General features: G+C 41.1%; 1 protein-coding gene across 4 annotated transcripts in view; it reads left to right on the top strand.

Moving 5' to 3' along the window:
• Nucleotides 1–14,205, top strand: part of ATRN (attractin) — a 175,850-nt gene that overhangs the window by 142,307 nt on the left and 19,338 nt on the right. For 3 of the 4 annotated variants that reach the window (XM_082858005.1, XM_082858002.1, XM_082858004.1), the window contains exons 25-26: nucleotides 411–472; nucleotides 14,080–14,158. In XM_082858005.1, coding sequence (XP_082714131.1) covers nucleotides 411–472; nucleotides 14,080–14,158 — 141 coding nt within the window. Of the gene's footprint in view, nucleotides 1–410; nucleotides 473–4,268; nucleotides 5,471–14,079; nucleotides 14,159–14,205 lie in introns of those variants that run through there. The other variant, XM_082858003.1, reaches the window with a different exon arrangement.

Here is a 14,205-nt window from a genome sequence, read left to right as displayed (position 1 = left end):
GATGAACGGCATAAAAGGAAGCTGCCCACCTGACGGTAGATCCAAGAATTGGAATTTGAAGCAAACAAGGAGAGTATTTTGTCTTGAAAAGGGCACAAGGAGGTAGGAAGTAACCTGACTTGCTTGTCATTGGGGTCATTAGCAGGAGTCTGAGAAGTCTTCGAGGTCAGATTAAAAACTGAGATCTGCTGTCAAGAGCAGGGGGACTGTAGGGGTTTGTGTTGAGTCTCAGAATATCACTTTTGTGTGGCAATTAAGCAAGAAAAACTAAAGGGATAAGGTGCTTTTCCTCAAGTGAAAAATTTCATTAATCTCTTCTTGAAATGTTAACGTCTTTCTGCTTCAACGAGAAGGCTGAGTTAATGGTGCTCTCTTATAACCCAATCACTCTACGTGTTTTTCTGTCACAGATTGCCTTCTCCCAGCACAGCAATTTTATGGACCTGGTACAGTTCTTCGTGACCTTCTTCAGGTAATTTCACTTATACAAACTGTATCTGTTCTTTTGATTCAGGCACTTAATTTCATTAATTATCAACCCATAAAAGATAAATGAATAATCCTATGTTTGCACAACTGATCAAACTAACTTTATATGTATTCCTGAAAAGTTACATGTCAGTTACAATACTGTGAATTCAATCTAATCTGATAAAATGAAGACATTTGGTTTGTATGTTCTGGCTTTTTGAGGCAGCTTTTCATGTACCCTATACTAAATGTAGGTAGTTTAGCTCTTCATATGGGGAGGATTTGGGGTTGAAATGACATGTAATTAATAATGATTACTGGGGCTTCCCTGGTGGCACAGTGGTTGAGAGTCCGCCTGCCGATGCAGGGGACACGGGTTCATGCCCCAGTCCGGGAAGATCCCACATGCCGCGGAGCGGCTAGTCCCGTGAGCCATGGCTGCTGAGCCTGCGCGTCTGGAGGCTGTGCTCCGCAACGGGAGAGGCCCCAACAGTGAGAGGCCCGCGTACCGCAAAAAAAATAATAATGATTACTGGTGTGTGCTACATATATGCTTCTTCTTGTTCACAAGATGTTTCAGGTCATTATCTAGAGTTTTAAAGCTAAAAGTGATTTGTTAGGCCCTGAGGTTCTTTTGTTTTTATAGGGTTTTTTTCAGTTTAATTTTATTTTTAAGAAAATACTATTACACATAATTGAAAAAGTGCTACAGTGCAAAGAGAAAGTGACAGCATCCTGCCCCACACCTTCCCATCTTCATTGTCCACATTTAAATTATTTTAATTGTTTTTTACTTCTCCATGCTTATACTTTTTTTTTCCAAAGGAGAAAACTTATTTAATTTAGATAAATGCAAAAATGGATATTCAATATATTTCAAAATCCAATGCTGATTTTTTTTTAATCTAAAGCATTGCATTCCTTTCTATTTCACCACTTAATATCACAGTCATTATTACCATAAAGTATTTTCAACATTAGACAAGGAATTATGCAGTTGGGTACAATATAACTTTCTTTCATGGCTGGAACAGATAGGGTAAACTTATTCAATTTACCCACTCTTTGCCCAATCTTCTGACAAATCCCACTAGGTTTTACCCTAATTAACATAATTTCCTAACGTTTTGCTCTGCCTAATGGATTTTGAGTATGTTCAACCTTTAGAGGCATCCATGTCAGTGGCTTACACTCTTTCTTGGTTTTTCAATTCAGTTATCTTTTGATGTCCTACTGTAGAAGGATTTATTATCTTATGTTACCTCTGCCAGGACCCCCCCACACACTATAAACACATACAACTTCCCCTTCCTCCCACTCATGTAGTATAGTTACATCACAATATTTGGCTAAATCAGGAGTCCCTATTTATGTTGTTATAATCATAAAAACTCCTGTTTGCAGCTGAGTTGAACTATAATTATACTTCCCCATTTTTTGGATGGGGAATCACTCTTTGCTTATCCTAAATGTAATATTTGCCATATTTGGGGATTTTTATTGTTTGGTTTTCTATGTGGCTACTCCTGATATACCCCTGTACTCTGACAGAACTGAACAATCTCTCAGTATGGTCAAACACAAGCAAGTACTCTCCTGGTTTTAGTTTCTCTTGGAGATTTCTGCCCTAGAACCCTAGCCTGCTGCTCCCAAGTGCACTAGTTGTTTTTGAGGCCTGCGACACAACAGGCTGTCATCTTGGGAATTTCTTTTGTCTTCCTCTTATATTAAAGTCTCTGTCTCCTCGATCCCATGTCTTTGTCTCCCTGTTTATTTCCTCCTTATATTGGGGCACATTCTGCAGGAAGTTTCTGAGAAAAGGTACGTGTGGAGGTAACTTTTCTATGACCTTCCCTGTCTGGAAATGTTTTAATTTTACCCTCACATTTGATTGAAAATTCGAATACAGAATTCTAGGTTAGAAACATCTTCCATTAAAATTTGGAAGGCGCAGACTTCCCTGATGGGCCAGTGGTTAAGATTCCACTCTTCCAGTTCAGGGGGCATGGGTTCAAGCCCTGTTCGAGGAAGTTCCGCATGCTGCGCACCATGGCCAAAAAAAAAAGTATTGAGAAAGCATTTTGCTGTTTCTTCTTGTTTCTAGTATTAATATTGAGAAGGTTAGTGCCATTATAATAACCACTCCTTATATGGGATCTGTCTTCTCTCTTTAAAAAAAATATATTGAAGTATAATATAAAATTACAGAAACACTTAGAAATCATTAATGTCTAGCTCAGTGAATTATCACAAATTGAACATACTCATGTAACCACTACCCAGGACAAGAGTTTTTTTCCCCCTAGGGTATTACCAGTACCCAGTGTCCTTTTTGAGCCATCTCCTAGAGAAATGGAAATAAAAACAAATAAACAAACGGGACCTAATGAAACTTAAAAGGTTTGCACAGCAAAGGAAACCATAAACAAGACGAAAAGACAACCCTCAGAATGGGAGAAAATATTTGCAAGCGAAGCAACTGACAAAGAATTAATCTCCAAAATATACAAACAGCTCATGCAGCTCAATATCGAAAAAACCACAGATTTAAGGCATGTGGGATCTTCCCGGACCAGGGCTCGAATCCATGTCTCCTGCATTGGCAGGCGGATTCTTAACCACTGTGCCACCAGGGAAGCCCAGATTGTCCTTAATTTTTATTGCCAGTGTCTTTGCATTTTTCTGTGATACCTCTGAGATAATTTTCATCCTAAAATTGCTATATCAAAATGCAAAAACACTATCAAATAGCCCCTCAGAACAGTTGCATGAATTTACACTTCTACAACAGGAATGTAATTTCTCTTACTATTTCTGCCTCTTTCTCTTACTACCATTAACTATTTTTCATTATTTTTAATTTTGCCAATCAGGCAGGTGTCATTGGTACCTTGTTTTAATTTGTATTTATTTATAAGTGATGTTTACTAATCTCTTATACCTTATAGTTCTTGTTTTGAATTATCTGTTTGTATCCTTTGCTTATATTTCTACTGGGCTTTTCACCTTTTTCTTAATGAAGTTTAGGACCATCTTTTAACCCCATTTATGGTATTTTTCACCAAGCAGATGTGTCAGTTTTTTCCTATATTTTCTTCATGAGCATTTAATCTATTGTTTTTTTTTTTTTTATTTTTAGGTGTTCCTTTATCTCTCTTGAATCTGTTTGAATTATAGCTTTACTATATTTCCATATGGATAGGCTTCAGAAACTTGTCAGTGAATGAAAGAAGGGTATTAATTACCTCAACTCCAAAGCCACACCATCCACTAGGCCAGGAATTCACTCTCTGTTTTATTTTTCAGAGTATGCCCATCTTAGTTCATTGGAGCTCTGTCCTAAATGATGCAATGCCAGCAATATGGAATGCTGGAAATGTGATTACACTTTCTCCCATTCACAAGGAGGTATCGTCTTTCCACAGAAATATAGGTTTCAAAAGGAAATTGCCCTCTCTGATGTTAACCACAGAAAAATTAAAATCTCAAAATCTTTTCTGACCCCTCCCAACATTTTTTTATTATGCTCACTCACTGACACCAACCATCTTCCACAGTTCCTCCAGAGTGGAACCAATGAATCCTCCTATATTCTTGCAAATTCAATATTTCTTGAATCTTTGCACTGTGACTTCCACCAAATTATAAGTCCCTCCAAGATAGTTGTCATCCCCTTCCTTTTTGGCCATGTGAGCATCGGGGCTTGGGAGGGTGACCCACTTAAATAGTTCTCCTCTGCATTTGCCTCACGGGTACTTACCTGATCCCACTGACCTGTCATATTCTTACTCTTTCAGAACCCAGCCTGTCTGCTCTATGAAGTCTTCTTCTGGCACATTCACCCCATAGTCCACCTCTTCTTGGACTCCACCCTACCCATGTTTTTATTATACACATAATCATGCTTTAATGCAGTTATTTAACAGTCTGGCACTTAAGGGCAGCCCATATACAAATGAACCTGTAATTTGACATGCGAAGATGAACAGGGCTAATTAGAGGCCTCTCCTACAAGTTTTAAATTGGGTTCTGAGAGCCTGAAACAGTTCTTGTATGACTCTCAGCACTAACTATACTTTAGAATTCACCTGAGAAGCTTAAAAAAGAAGCAGCAGCCTGGGCCCTGCCCCGAGATATGCTGATTTAATTGGTCTGGTATGGGACCTTATCATCATGGTATTTTAAAGGCTCTCCAGTGATTCTTATGTTCAGCTGGCATTAAAAACCCCTGAGTTAGCTGAAAGTTGTGTGGATTCAGGGGCTGGGGCAGTATTACATCCATCAATATGCAAGCTAAAGCATAGAAGGTCAGATGGAAAAGATCATTAAGTACTGAGAGGATGTGAGCATGGCTTCAGCTGACAGCTTCGTGATTCCCGTTCCTGCAAGAGCAGGCGGCTTTAGGGCTCTGAGAGAGCCCTGTAATTATTCCCCCACCACCAGCCAGTGACCACCACCTGGGTAGAGGTTATCTGGAATTTAAATTCTAGACTGTAATTATTTTACATAATATAGGAACAGTTTTTTTAAGTTCTACTGGTTTTTTTCTTGCACCATTGAATGTGTCCCATGTCCTGTCCTTTGTTGGATGTTGTTGTTATGCAGAACTATATCCTAGAGTCATTCTCTCAGAAAAGACCTGAGAAAGAATTTGATACTTGGGGAAGACCTTTTATAAAGTCTGAAGACTGGAGTCTTGAGTTTTGCAACATTGTCTTCTATTTCTTTGTTTCCTCACCTTTAATTCTATTTGCTTGCATTCTGGACTTCTCTAGTAGATGAATGAGTACAGCTCTGGATCTGTCCTCCATATTTCTTAACTGAACTCTCATTTCTTTTTCATTTTCCTTTCCACTACATTCTTGGTGAGCTCCTCAACTCATTAATTTAGTCTAGTGTTGGGTCCATTTCTTTTACTGAGTCATCTGATTAGGTTTTTTTTATTTTAACATTTGCATTTTATTTCTAATATATGTTCCTTGTAGCCTGTTTCAATTTTATGAATGCAATTTACTTTCATATTCCTTTGTGAGATTAATAAATGTTATTATTTTATTTTGAAGTCTTATTTTGTGTTATTAATAATTGTCTCCTCAGATGCTGTTTGTTGTTGTTTGGTACCTCTCTTTCACAATGCTGGTTTTCCTCAAAATGTCTGATTTTTGATTATGTTGAAGATTCTGTGTTTACCTTTGTATGGTTGCCATTTCCGTCTGTCACAGCCTCCAGTGAGTATGGAGTATGGAGGCAGAGTGTGCTGCTGGGTCAGGTATATTGTTAGTCTGTCTTATGTATAAGAGAGTATCCATCCTGCCTGGCCTCTCTAGCCCCAGGACCAGAGCTCACTGCCTTAGTTGCTCTCTTCCATTGCTCAGCACAAGCAGGGAGAAGGGAAAAAACCATCTGGTGTGGCCACACTGAATACAGCTCCCCCCCAGCACTCTGGCAGTTCTCCAGAACCCCCTCCCTCCTTGTATCCGTATACTCTAGACTGACTGACTGACTTCTTCCTTCCTTCTCCCTTCCTCCCTCCGTCCCTCCCTCCCTTCCCCCCTTTCCTTTCCCTCTCTCATACGCTCACTCTCTCTTTCTCTTTCTCCCCCTCCCTCCTTCCCTCCTTTCTTCCTTCCTTTCTTTTAATTTTAAGAGGCTTTATTTGTTTAAAGCAATTTTAGGTTTACAGCAAAATTGAGAGGAAGGTACAGAGATTTCCCATATACCCCCTGCCTCCACACATGCATAGCCTCCCCCATTATCAACATCACTTGCCAGAATTAAACATTTTTTACTAAAGATGAACCTACACTGATACATCACAATCATCCAAAGTTCATAGTTTACCTTAGGGTTCACACTTGGTGGTGTTGTACATCTGTGGGGTTTGGACAAATGTGTAATGTCATATCCATTTTCATAATATCAGAGTATTTTTACTACCCTAAAAATGGAGCCCCTTTTTTACTTTTTAGCTCTCTCTAATCTGGCTTCCATCCCAACACCGCATCTAATTTTTTTGTTGTTGAGGGCAGCTAGCACATCTCTATTGCTAAATCCAAAAGTTAGTCTTTAGTTCTTATCTTTTTGGCTTTGCAACAGTATCAGTCAACTGATCACCCCATCAGTGAGACTCTTCTTGCCTTTTGTGAGTCCATACTGCCCTGAAGCTGCTCTTTCTTGGCCTCCCTTGCTGAACTATCTTTTCTATTCAACTAATAATTGTTGCTATTCTTCCAGAGCTTGACCCTGGCCATCTCCTTACTGTGTGTTCTCAGGTTGAAGTCTGCCATCCCCATCTGTAGCATAACATGCCCAGAAATGAACTTTTTGATCCTTCCTCACCAGTCTTCCCCACATCACTAATTGGCAAATCATGCTGCTGATTCCAAGTCACTTCTTTCCCTTTCACACCCAAAAGGCATTCCGTCGCCACATCCCAGCAGTTACGGTTAGCAACCTGCCCTACCTCTACTCCCCACCCTAGCCCTAACCATCACAATCTCGCTAGTACTATTTCAGTTGATTTTAGCTCCTTTACAACCCACAAAAAGTCCAGAGGAGACCTTTAAAACCATGAATTAGTTTGTATCTAACCACTTATCTCATATCTAGTGGCTCTGCATTGTATCTAAAATAAAAACCAGGGTCCTGCATGAACTGGCCTCTGTTCACCTCTCCACCTTCACCTTACGCTACTCTGTTCTGCATTCCCATTACATGAGCCTCCTTCTGTTTCTTAGAAAGCACCAAGCTCCTTCCCACCTCATGGCATTTGCACATACTTTTCCTTCTTTCTGGAACGTTCTTCTCCTTACCCTTTACCTGTATACTTTTACCCATTGCTTTGTTTTTCCAAACAAAAACCAATTCTCTGACATCAACTGACTGTCCTACGATTCAGTTCTGACACTAAACACGTGAAATCAGTGCACACCCCACAGGTTAAGGGCTCAGTCCAACATGACTGCTCCTACTTCAGACGTCAACCACAAATGGGTCCCAAGGCTACCCATACTTCTGCCTGGCCAAATACAAGTTTGGGTTGTTCCTGTGACCCCTCTCAGATTCAACAGTTTGCTGTTGCCTCACAGAACTCAGGAAAACACCATACTTAAAATTGCAGGTTTATTATAAAGAATACAACTCAGGAGCAACCCAGTGGTTGTTCAACAACCCAGAGTTGCATTGGGCAAGGTATGAAGGCAAGAGGGAGAGCACAGAGCTTCTATGCTCTTTCTGGGCATGACACACTCCCAGCACATCGATGTGTTCACCAACCCTGAAAGCCCCCCAAACCTCATCATTCCACATTTTATCAAGGTTTCATTGAGTAGGCATGATTGGTGAAATCACTGGTCATTGGTGATTGAACTCAATCTCCAGTCCCTCTACCCTCCTGTGGAGGGGAGGTGTGCTGGGGGGCTGAATGGTCTAACCCTTTAATCACATAATTCGTTTTTCTGGTGGTCAGCCCCGTCCAGAAGCTATTTAGGTCCTTCCCTCCCATGAGGGGAGAAAAGACACTCCTGAATTACATCTCCATAAACGTGTTATAAAAAATAGTTAATTCAGGGCTTCCCTGGTGGCACAGTGGTTGAGAGTCCGCCTGCCGATGCAGGGGACGTGGGTTCGTGCCCCGGTCCCGGGAAGATCCCACATGCTGTGGAGCGGCTGGGCCCGTGAGCCACGGCCGCTGAGCCTGCGCGTCCGGAGCCTGTGCTCCACAACGGGAGAGGCCGCAACAGTGAGAGGCCCGCGTACTGCAAAAAAAAAAAAACAAAAAAAAAAGTTAATTCAGACTCAAAGCCACTGTCGTTTTTTTATACCCTTCTGTATTATATAAATTACATTGTGTAGAAAACTGGTAAAGATACATTTTAAAGATTTTTTAAATCAAAATTAAAAGATAGTTTCTTCCTTTTTAAGGCTGAGTAATATTCTCTGTAAAGATAAACCACAATTTATCTGCTCACCTCCTGATAGACATTTAGGTTATTTCCAGTTTTTGACTGTTACAAATAAAGCCATTATGAACAGTTGTGTAAAAAAGAGGGGAGAGGATGCTCCTATCACATAGGAGATTTCAAGGGTTTTAGGAGCCCTGTGCCAGGAACTTGGGACAAAGACCATATGTATATTTCTTACTATACCACACTCATCCTTCAAATTTCGGCACAGTGTCACTTCCTCCAAGATTCCATCAATGAACCCCCAAACTAAATTCTCTCCCTTTGTTCTACCCTCCCAGGGAACTGTATTATTTTTCATCACGGTACTTATCACAGTTCTGTACTTGCGTACTATGTTTCCACAGTGAGACTCTAAGCTTTGGGAGAGCAGGTACAGTGTCTCTTTTGTTCACCCCTGTATACACACACACTTTCAGCATCTAGCACAGAGTCATGCTCCAATATATGTGAAAAGTAAAGCAGACCTTCAGGAGAAGCGCAGAGCCATGAGGGACCATAGACACCAACCTCTCTGAGGGGAAAAAAGCTCGTGGTGCTGCTGATAGGAATGCGGAGGCCGTATGCTAACTCAGTAGCTCCGATTAGCAGGTGTGTTATGTTCTTGGACCATGTGTACAGACTGAGGTGACTCAGCTGCCAAGTACCAACCCAGTGAGGATTAGTCACCTCAGCTGATTGGTGGAAGACTGAATGACACCATCAGAATCGATCAGGGACCACAGAATCTTGTGTAGAAAACAAGGACAGATGGTGTTCTCATCACTTCTCCCTTTTTTTGAATGTGGGAACCTTTGGAAAAGAATGCAGAACTTTGGTATCTAATGAGAACCTACTGTATAGCTCAGGGAACTCTACTCAGTGCTCTGTGGTGATCTAAATGGGAAGGAAATACAAAAAAGAGGGGATATATGTATACGCATAGCTGATTCACTTTGCTGTACAATAGAAACTAACACAACATTGTAAAGCAACTAAACTCCAATAAAAATTAATTTTAAAAAATTAAACTTAATTTAATTTCCACTAAGCTTCCATTGAATTCAAAGACAATAAAATAAAGGACTTTTGCTAAATATTAAAAAAAAAAAAAGACTGCAGAACTTTGGTTTTTCTGGATTTTGTTTGGGAAGTAGAAATGATGAGCTTTTAGCTGAGAATGGAGTCCTTTTCATGAGCATGAGGAAGAAAATATTTTCCCAGAGCAAGTTAACCAGGTCCAAAAGGATATACATGAAACATGAGAGAAGGAAAGGTATACAGATAATTCTAAGCACTCTGAAGAATAGCTCATAGAATACAGAAGAGAGAATTAGAGTTGGGGTGGGGGTAGAAGGGGATAGCTCAGTGATTCAAATGAGAAAATATCAGTGTGAGATAAGTTAGAAAAGGACTCCCAGACTTGGGCACAGTGAAGAGTAATCTCTAGATCCAGATAAATCCATTAAGCCCTCTTTGTGTCTTAATTGAGATGCTCTCCCAGACTCCAGTAGGAGCCTTGTGTGTATAAAGGGGGAAATAATAAGACCCATTTGCTTGCTTTCTCTGAAAATCAAATGAGGTGATGCGTGTGAAAGAGCTTTGTATCTGAAAGTGATGTGGTAGTGTGGTCAGGATAATGATTATTAGTAGAAGAGGGAGAGACAGACTAACACTCTGAACATCTGTGTCACTGGAGTTAGAGGTGCCTTAGAAGATAGCATTTGGGTGAGAATAAAAAGGAGAAGCAAGGGATGTCCAATAGGAGGCACTGACCAATAGGAGGGACTGTAATGGGAATTCCTGATATTGGCAAGGTATGTTTTTGTAAAACTTTTAATTATCTGAACTTCTGCTTAGGTCCTTGCCAGATTGACAGCAGACATTTTGACACATCCATGTCTTGTTGATCATTTCATTTTCCAGAAGATGGAAGTGATATGGGGTACTACCACTCTGGATCTAATTCAAACCAGAATGGTGAAGTGCACATCACAGGAACTTGGGAAGAAGCAGCAGTGTCTCTGTTTTAGATTGGTTGGGAGGTCAAGGCCAGGCCAAGAAGTGAATATGTAGTTTTTTTGTTTTTATTTTATTTATTTTTATTTTTGGCTTAGTTGGGTCTTAGTTGCAGTATGCGAGCTCTCTAGTTGTGGCACGGGCTCAGTTGTTGCAGTGCGTGGGCTTAGTTGCCTCGCGACATGTGGGATCTTAGTTCCCCGACCAGGGATCGGACCCACGTTCCCCGCCTTGGAAGGCAGATTCTTAACCACTGGGCCACCAGGGAAGTCCCGAATGTGTAGTTTTAGAAAGGCTAGACTTGCAAGGACAGGAAAAGCAAAGTTCAGTACACTCTCAAAAGTATCATTCTACTTACACAATTACAGTTAAGCTGGTGAAAAACATCCCCAAACACAGAGCTCTCAGAAAATATTGTGAGTTTTCAAAGATATATATTGATACAAAAGATGGAAAGAAAGACCTAGAGTCAAGACATGGATTTCTGAGCATAGTCTCAGGAAAGTGTAAGCCTCTGATAAGCAGGGACAGGTTTAGGACAAAAAAGGACAAAGGATTCTTGTTTTTTCCTAGGTACAGAGCTGAAAAGAAGTGAAAGACCCTTAGCCTGGGGCCAGTGTCCCTGTGTTGAAAGAGAGAAATACACTTCTTTAAGAATGATCTTTGAATGCCATAGGAAAATGTTAATAATTGCAAGGCTGAGTAATGAACACATAGAGATTCACTGGATCAGTCTCTCTTCTTTTGTGTATGTTTGAAAATTTCCATGATTTTTTAAAAAATTACATTTGTATTAAAAACTATAGAAAACAATTGATAAGAGGAACTGCAGTAAGATGAACAGAGTCACAGCCCCACCTGTCCCCAGATTAGTGGTAGGAAAAAAAAGAAGGGAGGGGTATCAGCAAGTGCCACCTTTTTTGAAATAACTAGTAAATTCTTCATTGTTGTGTTACCCTTGGAGAAATCATGCACATGTCAGCTTTGAGGAACAATCATTGTGTGTCGGTATGCTGTTTATGTCTCTCAGAAAAACTGGAACAGGCGGAAGAAACTGGGTTGTTGGTGTTTCTAACAGGTCTGCGTTGAAGACAGAAGCCCCTCAAGGATAAGGGGCACAGACCTTCTGAGCTGCACTGTTTCACAGTTCTGTGTTGAGGGTAGTCCAAGAGAGGCCCCTGAGTGACACCAGACTCCTTGCCTCTGAGGCCAGCCCTGTATTCAGCTGCATCAGCAGCATCCTGACCAACTCATGTGTTTCATGTTCTTCCATGTGGATTTGCTGCCACCATGTGTTTATCTATCTATTAGAATAAAAGTACCAGAAAGCAAGCTGATGGGGGGGAAAAAGCAGGATTATGCATGGAAACCATGAAAGACTAAAGAAGGTTACTCTTCTCAGACTCCCTTACTGCTTCTTCCTATTCTCCCCAACTTCTCAGTGTTGGGGTGCCCCTAAGACACTCTTCTCTATTTGTATTCATCCCCTTGATGACCTCATCCAGATTCATTACTTCAAATACCATGTATATGCTGATGACTCTCAAATGCTGTCTCCAGCCCAGACCTGGTAACCAGCCCACAGTAGCTTTCAGGTAGATGTCTCAGAACTCAACATGTCTAAAACTAAACTCTCTGCTGTCTCGCACCTGCTCCCCTCAGAGTCTTCCCTGTCCAGGTTTGATGGCAAGTTCCTCAGACCCTGACTTCTCTCTTTTATACCCTACATCCAGCCCATCAGGAAATCCTATTTATTGCCTTGACCTTCAAGTCATGTCCAGATTCCAAAGTGCTTTTCACACCCCTGCTACCACCATCCTGGTTTGAGCCACCCTCATTTCTCACCTAGACTCCTGTTCTTTCTATTTCTGCGTTGCTACCTTAATGGTCTCCTTAGCATAAATTAAATCATGACACTTCTCTGCTCAAAAACCTGCACTGGCTCATCTCACTCAGTAAAATCCAACACCATTATAATGCCTTTCGGGCCCTCGTGATCTGCCCTCTTCTTACCTCTGTGTCTTAATCCCTGGCCTAACTTCCCTCCCCCACTCCAGTAACACTGGCCTCCTGAGGTGCCTCAAGAAATCCCAGGCACATCCTTGCCTCAGGCTTTGCACTGGCTGACCCTGGTTGCCCAGGTGCATTTCTGCAGACCTTCACAAGCCACCTCCCACACATCCTCTATGTCTTAGCTCAGATGTCACCTTCTCAAGAATTAAGGCCCACCCACTCTGACCATTCTGCTTTAGAGTGCCACTGTCACTCCTGAACCTCTTTACCCTTAACATCTTTTTATCTGTGTAGTATTTACTCCCTTCTGACATGCTCTATAATTTACTCACTTATTTTGTTTACTGTTTACCTCCATCTGCTGAAATGTAAACTCCATGGGAAAAGTGGTCTTTTGTTCTGTTCACTGGTGTATTCCATGAGCCTAGAACAGGACCTGCCTCAATAAAGTACTGATAAAAAGAAAAATAGAAACTGTCAGAAAGGAGGAAGGATCATCAGTGTCAGGACAGCCGGGAGGACCAGCAAGATAGGAACTGAAGACTCTCCACTGAGTGATAACCTGGGGAGCTTCTCTTTTGTCAGGGGACCCAGTGGAGGGGTCTGCACTCTGTGCCTCTTAGGGAAGTGGTGGGCTGAGGGAGGCTTAATTTCTATTTCTGAAAGGGCAGAAGCTCAGTCCTCCTAGCACCTTAGAGGACCTGTTACCAGCCAGCTGTGGAGGCCTGTCTTCAGCGATCTGTGCATTGAAGCTGCCTCTCGTAAAGCCAACCCCATCCTGCAAACACAGAGCTCAGCAAGAGAGTACCCAACTACAGGGGCGGAAAGCCTTGTGTCTGCTTGTAACACCCTGGAACAGTACTCTGTAACAAGCCCCTTTTACAAGTTAATGAGTGAAAATGCCAATTTTAAAATTATTTAGCGGTTACTAAGAGGTTTATTTGTTAGGCTCATTAGTCCTTTTAATCAGAAGTCAGTCATTCTCTTTGCTGTCACAGTAGCTTTTCAAACCATTCGGTGCCTGGTTTAAGAGGCATTGAATCTTGAGAGAACATTGAAATCATTTGCAGTTATAAGACCACTGGGACTTCGTCTTCTCCTAATACTTTTAAGAAAGTTGTTGGCTTGAATTTAGTTGTTTTATTTTATTTAAAAAATAGGTATTTACTTTGAATATATATTACTACATATAAATTTATTGTTCCTTATGAAAAGCTGGTTGTTACTTTGATAGTTAACTTTTCTCACTTTTTTAGACTTTACCAGTAGATTTTTGCTAATTTGATTAAATAGCATGCTTGTTACTTGTCATAATTATCATAGAATTGTTTTTATTATTTGGGATAAGCCATGATGGACCATTCTGATAAAGGCCGGCAGGAAATCAAGGCTCTCCTCTCAGAGTACCTTGTGGAGACAGTATTGTCTAGTTGGGTCGGGAAGCCCAGCTTATCAAAGTCTTCTCACACTTTGTTTCCTGTGAACCAGGACATGGTTGTGATGACTCATCAGAAAGGAGCTTGGAGTTGGTATTTGGGGGATTGTTTCCCTGCCTGACATGGGGTGTAGATGACAGTGTGCTGATTCTGGGGGTTGGGATAATAACTCAGTACTTTCCTTTCCTTTCTCACAGTTGTTTCCTCTCTTTGCTCCTGGTGGCTGCTGTGGTTTGGAAGATCAAACAAAGTTGTTGGGCTTCCAGACGTAGAGAGGTAAGCCTCAGTGGTTAAAGATTAATGAATCCCTGTAAGAACTTTTT

This window comes from Leucopleurus acutus (assembly GCF_964270905.1).
Source record: "Leucopleurus acutus genome assembly, chromosome: 16".
Lineage (NCBI taxonomy): Eukaryota > Metazoa > Chordata > Mammalia > Artiodactyla > Delphinidae > Leucopleurus > Leucopleurus acutus.
The sequence above is the reverse complement of the archived record's forward strand: the minus strand, read 5'-3'. Positions and strand labels throughout refer to the sequence as shown.